The sequence below is a fragment of the Lactuca sativa genome, chromosome 5 (assembly GCF_002870075.4).
Source record: "Lactuca sativa cultivar Salinas chromosome 5, Lsat_Salinas_v11, whole genome shotgun sequence".
NCBI classification, from domain to species: domain Eukaryota; kingdom Viridiplantae; phylum Streptophyta; class Magnoliopsida; order Asterales; family Asteraceae; genus Lactuca; species Lactuca sativa.
In genome coordinates this window covers 81961467-81968153 of record NC_056627.2, presented here as the reverse complement: position 1 = coordinate 81968153, position 6687 = coordinate 81961467, and the positions used below count along the sequence as shown (strand labels likewise).

The 6687-nt window shown below is 36.8% G+C and overlaps 1 protein-coding gene across 1 annotated transcript; it reads left to right on the top strand.

Moving 5' to 3' along the window:
- Positions 1–1137: 1137 nt before the first annotated feature.
- LOC111876005 (uncharacterized) lies at positions 1138–4672 on the top strand. The gene is made up of 4 exons (XM_052771615.1): positions 1138–1340; positions 1578–1641; positions 4283–4343; positions 4523–4672. Exons 1-4 carry the CDS (start codon positions 1298–1300, stop codon positions 4670–4672), a joined length of 318 nt encoding a protein of 105 aa, XP_052627575.1. The 5' UTR covers positions 1138–1297.
- The last annotated feature ends 2015 nt before the right edge of the window (positions 4673–6687 follow it).

Sequence of the window (6687 nt, the reverse complement as noted above, 5' to 3'; positions counted from 1 at the left end):
AAATTAGTGTCTGGTGTAAAAATATTAAAAACACGGAGGGCACCTATAATAAAAAGAGCGTCCTCTACAAATGTCACTTTATAATTTTAATAAACGCGCCTCCTTGATAGGTAAGGGGGGAAACTAAATCCCCCAAAATTTTGAACACCCGCTTCCTCTTCCTCTCTGCTCTCTACCCTCCAAAATCGACTTCATTCTCTCCCTTCTTTCTCTCTGCAAACCCCTTCCTCTCCGATCGACTTTCACTTCCTTCTATGTGCAAACCCTAATCAAACATAACACATTTGAAATAGTAATGGTGTTGTGACTCCTCAGGCTAGAACATCGGCGACTACACACCTATCAAATAATATCTCTCATACTCGTCATAGAAGAATGACATATATCACCATTGGTACATAAGATTAGATATCAACTCCTCAGGCTCACCGTTCCACCTCTTCCCCACCCTAATACATTTACTAAGACTCCTCAGGTTTACAAGCCCAAGGTTTGATTGCACTAAGGTATGAAAAGGACGCTTCTACCCTGCCCTATTTCTTCAGTCATTCAACAAATAAGGGGGCATGCAATTTCTCATTCATATCTCGACTTCATCTTCTCAATCAAGAAAAAGGATTATGATTTTTCCCTAAATGTGCGATTTCATCTAGTATTGTCAATTTCTACTTTATGCCTCTGATTTTTTCCTGTATCTACTTCTCATCTCTGTAAACAACTTTATTTCACGTTTCAGCTTATAGCTATTGGCTTAGAACTAGCTGCTGTTTGGGAAGCTATCTATCAACCACATGTAACAGGTATCCAATTATTAATATATACAACTAGGTTACAAAAATAACTTCTTAAAATCAAGAACCAACTATTTAAACTAACGTTATATAGTCTCTTATATGTGATGTAAATAAGCTATTGAGGTAGTTTTTGATCAATTTTAATTCTTTTTTTTTTCTAGCTATTGAGCCAATTCAAGATTACAAAGAGAGATGGGGTTTGTCATTTTGTTTTCAGTTTTAGTCTTAAGTTCGTATTCCTACCCTTATATGTTAACTTATTTGCTGAATTATATGTTTTGAAAAGAAGAATGGAGTTGTATGCTCTTAAAGTGGTGATAATTCCAATAAATAGATCAAAAAAGAAAGGGGAGGAGCTATGCACTCCAACTGTTTGACGAAATGCTTGAAAGAGCCATCTCACCTAAGTCAGACCTTATAACATCACCTGACGTACACATGACTGTGAATTTATGGCCCTCACTAGAAATTTACTCTTTTGCAGTTTTTTACCTGCCTAGCTAATGAATATGAAAGAAGGCATATGTCAGCTTCCTCTATTGCAAGGTAATTTAATTCCATATCTATTGAGGTAGTTTTTGATCATTATGAAAGAAAGTAACAAATTCATTTTCAATCTATTCATTAAAGTGTAAATAAGCTTACTAAGATAAAAATGATAAAAAATTAATGCTAATGTTTCCTCACCACAGGTCAACTCTATTTTATAAATTTTAACTTATAAGTCAAACTTTCCATTTATGTGATTGTACACTCACTTTTCACTTTCTATTCCTCTATCAGACATTAAAGTGCTTGGGTCAATTTGTTCAGAACTTTCAAAGCCTAACAAAAAGTCAGTTCATGGGTAAGTTTGTCTTTTTTTTCATTGTCCCCCTTTTCCAAATCAGCTCTGTTATTGTTCATAAAGCTTAAAAAGACTGCTTTTTCCCAGAGGTTTTGGTTCCATTATGGCAAACATTCTTCTAAAAAAAACTGAATTTTTTAACACATGATCATGAGACAAGTATCTTTTTAACACATGATTTTATATAATAATAATACTAGAAACCAGCCCATCCAGCAGGTCGTGAAGCTGAATTACTTTCTTTGTTTTTGAACTCCTCCCCATAACTAGAACGCCCGGAATTAGTGGTGATGATAGGGATATTAGGTGTTGTGTTTACCTGAGAGTGAGAACTAGCAGAGGCAGGAACCGTTGTGAAGCTTTCTTCTCCAAAACCCCATCTGGTGGTGCGGCCTTCAGCTGCTTGCTTGTTCTGGTGCCCATTGTTTCTTATAATCTTATTCTAATAGATTTGGAGTTTTTTGTGGGATTCTCCTCAGGAAATGCCTGCCATGAATTTTGTTCAGGGGAATCTTTATCAAATAATCCCTTTTCAACCTCCCAAACTCTTCCATCTTTCACTTTCTGCTATTAAAACTAAACAAACAAATTAATACCATTCTTTTTTCCTATAAGAAACCAACTGAATTGAAGAGGAGTAACCTAATGTTAACGGTACAAACATGAAAAAGAAACAGCCCCATAAAGTTGTGTAGATTAAGTGTTTTACCCATTAACTCTATTAAGTAAAAAAGAAGCACGTTAGTGTCTCTTTATGCAAGCTTAACCTTAAAGCTTAACCTTATCTTAAACTTAAAGCTTCTTACTGCTCCTAAGTTAATTTACATTTATGCCCTTTGTTTTCTTTTTCATTACATACAACAATGAAGTAACTGATGTCTGTTTCTTTCTACTCATACATATGTCTAGTTCACCATAAAACTCCTTCATTGTAGCAATATCTTTTTTCCTTTCCTCTTCAAGTGCTTCTTTCTCCTCCTGAAGTTCAGTTACTTTCTTCAACATATCTTGTCCTCGTTTATTCTCTTTAAGTATTTGCTTACGAAGAGACTCCAACTCCAAATCTGACATTTCCACTTGCGTTCCCAACCTTGAAACATTACTTTTCAAAACTTCAATTTCATTTCTTGATGCTTCAGCACAAAGTCTATGATCCTCATTGTTTTGAATTTGATTGTTGTTGTTGTGCTCTGGGATTTTTATTAAATCAGCCATACTTCTATCTGAAAGTGAACCCATTGACCAATATGTGTTTGATCTTTGTTTTTGATGAGGTTTTGAGTTCCTTGAAACAGTTGTATTTTGATTAACATTAAAAAGCAATCTATAAGAAAAATCCAAAACGGGTGGCTATGATTCTGTTTTCCATCAGATCTATAGTCATATTGTAAAAATCATACCTTGAGCTATAGAACTCAAACGGACCCCAAACCAGTTCCCAAAGTTCACAAATTGAGTTGGCTAACTTTCTTAAGCAGCCCAACTTCACTGGTAAGGACGTTATCTATGTGCAAGAATGGAATGTTTGCTGTTAGGTCTGATCCGGGTCTGTTCTGATATGTCATTTTGTTTTCATCATTTATAAGGCTTGGAAAAGGATCCAGAGTGATTCCAAGTTTCTATATGTTCCTGATATTATGAATTTAAGATCTGGAGCAGATGGGGTGTTATTTCCAATTATAAATTGGTTAGAATTGATCCAGACTCCAGATCAGTGGGCAGTCACCAGCTTTTACTAGTGTTGTGATTGTCCACAATGTGAATTTTATATCCGGAGCTTGAGAAATGCTTTTCATTCAATTCCAACTCTGAGACTTTCATTTGTATGTCCTTTACTTCTCTGAATTTTGGTTTGGACGAATTCTACTCACAAGTTGGGTAGAATTGGCCAACCTCACTTGACTGTCTTGTTGGAGATAGAAGTGATACACCTTTTTGTAAAATTCATATTTAATTCATCCTTTGGAGTTAGAAGGAGTTCTTTATAGTTCTGGAATCCTGAACAATCATAGTTTTCTATAAAATTTAGTTAAAGCTATGTTTCTGTTTTAGATTTTGGAGTAAATCCGTTTTGAACAGCAGGTCTGTTTTAGAGACCTTGCTGTGATTACTCTTTTCTCAACTCATAGCTTCATTACTTCTCCTTTCTAACCTTTAGTCCTTCTAAGATGGGTTTTAAAAGTTTAAATTTTTTGCAAGTGTGCTATTGAAAATGAATAGCTGTACAGCTCTTTGTTGTATCTCAGTATTTATTATAAACTCACTTGCTGAATATTGCCCAGATCTGGTTTTGTAATTCGGGATCTGGTGGTTGAGAGTGCATCAAAATCTTTGCGTATGTTGAGAGAAGAATGGATATTGTTGGAGTCCTGTAGAAACAAAAAAAAAATAGATGATGATCACAAAAGAAAACATAGATGTATAGAAATAGAAATACTCACGATACAGTAGGAAGCTTCTCATGTATAATGACAAAAATGTCCTTTGGGCTACACCCAGGTCGTCTGGCCAAAAGATGGCTGTATTCTCCAAGCAGATAAGCACTAACCTGCATAATGACATCAGCATACAATTGTCTATATTTGTGTAGGAAATATAATATATAATCTACATACCTTCACCATTGTCTCATGTATTGCAGGCTTATCAAGATATTCTCTAGCTTTGAGAGCTGCATAAGGCTAATGATTAAAAAAAGAAAAGTGAGTCAGTAGTAAGTCCTATGAACTTTAATAATGCAGATACCAATCTACATTCTACAATACCAAATTAATTAGAATATTCATGAATCATAATGGAGATTCTAAAGATCATCATCCAAATGCACCAAAATTTAGAGTAAGATCGAACCACTATTAATGAAGGTATTCTACTGGGCTAGGATGCTTGTTGTTTGGATATGGAGCCATGGAAGAACTTGGACCCTTCCGTGTTAACAGTGATGGAAAAACACTCTACCCCAACCACTATGCATGGAACAATGGTAACAAAAATTCCTTTAATTACTATGTCTCATTCACATCACTTATAATCTTAGTCCCTGTCTTGCTGGTGCATGCCTAACCCTATAAAGCCTTTGCTTTTGAGGTACTAACTGTTTTCTCCTGGAATTCAGACGAAGATCGAACTGTATTCAACAGACGAAGATCTTGAACACTCCATCCAAACCTTGCTTCTATCTGAGTTTGGAGAATTCAGGCAAGGGGCCGAAGAAACAGTGACCCAAACGTTTGATCGCTTCAATCATCTTCTCAGCAAGATGATCAAACACGACATTGAAAGGAAGCTCATCGAACAAAAGGTTACTTTCTTGAACGGACTGCGATCTGAATGGAGAGCAGTTGTTTCCACAGTCAAAGCCCATGAACAGTTTAAATCATATTCTCTGGCGAAACTGGTGGGTATTCTAAAATCCCAAGAGAAGATTGTGGTTCAAGAGAAGAATGTTGTCTCCAGTCTTGGTTCGTTGGCCCTCCTATCTAAAAGTAAAGCCGTGATGGAGGATGAAGAGCTCAACTTGGAAGAATATGACCTCTCAACTGAGGATTATGCCATGATGGTATCCAATCCTAAGAGGTTAATAAAGAAGAGATTCCCCAACAACAAAAACTGAAACTGGCAGGGGAGTTACAGCTCTGAAAAGGCGAACAGTGAACCGAAGGCTGAGGAGTCCAAGAAGGAACCGAAGGCAGATGGCGATTCCGGAGTAAGCTGTTTTTACTGTGGTGGCAAGAACCACTATGCTAAGGACTGTGTTCTTAAAAAGATGGCTGAAAAGGACGATGGAAAGGATGAGGAAGCCGTGTTGCAGAAGAGATTTGATGAGTTGAGAAAGAAGAAGTCTACCGCTAACCCTTCTATTAATGCTCTTATTGTGCAGGGTTCGGTTAATGACGATGAGTTCGGTAGCACCGAAGTTTGGTCTACTGACTCAGAAGACGAAGAAGTGAGGAAGCCTACTCATGGAAAGGCTTATATGGCTAAGGAGGAAAGCAGTGGTGGAAAATGCTTCATAGTGTCAAGCGCATCTCAGATGAGGGGATACAATACCGATGGAGGAAGCAATGGACCGAAGGTGCAGGAAGATATGTGCTTTACGGCCAAACCACTCATCCAACAGTTCAATGAGCTTGATGAACTGATAAAGAAGGTACAATCTGTTTTTATTTCATCTAAAGTACCATCATCCTCATATGAGAAAGAACTAAAAAACGTTAACACAAGAATTTCTCATTTAGATAGTAGCTTAACTCACACTCGAGTCACCAATTCTAACCTGACTGATCAATTAAGCAGGGTGGCGTCGAAGAGTGAGGAGCGGCGTATGTGGATTGAGTTAAAAGAGTCGGAATTAATTAAAGTCAAAGACGAAAACATTTATTTGCAGAGAGACAATTTGAAATTGTTAAAACAACGAAATGTTTTTTGTTTAATAGCTAAACGTTTATATTCCAATATTACTCTGTAACACCGAAAATTTTAAAATTTATTTTTCACAATTTATAAAAACATTTCTCTTTTAATTTCTTAAAACATCAAGTTCAAATTCCAATATGTATCATACAAATCCCAAGATCACATAATTATATTGAATTCCTCTACGTGTGTACAGATCAAGCCGGCGCCTTCCCACGGTCATCGCTAGTACCTGAAACAACAACACTAACACTGTAAGCACAAAGCTTAGTGAGTTCCCCAAAATACTACACATAAACACATATCAGCCACTCGAGGCCATAACTCTATGGGTCCGTGCACCCAAACTCCGTGAACCCTCAGGTTCTAACTCTGTGAACCTTCCGGTTCCAACTCTATAAACATGCACAGCACAAATCACATAGAAATAATGCAGTACAACACATAACATGCACATAACATACATACACTAACACATAACTCTGATTACCGACTCAAGGTAAGGTATAGTGAGAAGACTCACCTCGCGTGTCTCGGTATCTCACGATCCCTGGAAATCCCTCGTGCTCGATCCTCCGAGCTCTAATCCTCCTATAACATCACAAGACTCTAATTAGCACTTTTATCTCT

What these genes read in the sequence shown, in the direction of transcription:
- LOC111876005 (XM_052771615.1), top strand. Translation starts at nt 1,298, where the DNA reads ATGAATATGAAAGAAGGCATATGTCAGCTTCCTCTATTGCAAG. An exon ending in TCAGCTTCCTCTATTGCAAG is followed by an intron (nt 1,341 to 1,577) that starts GTAATTTAATTC and finishes TTCCTCTATCAG; the next exon opens with ACATTAAAGTGCTTGGGTCA. An exon ending in AACAAAAAGTCAGTTCATGG is followed by an intron (nt 1,642 to 4,282) that starts GTAAGTTTGTCT and finishes CATGTATTGCAG; the next exon opens with GCTTATCAAGATATTCTCTA.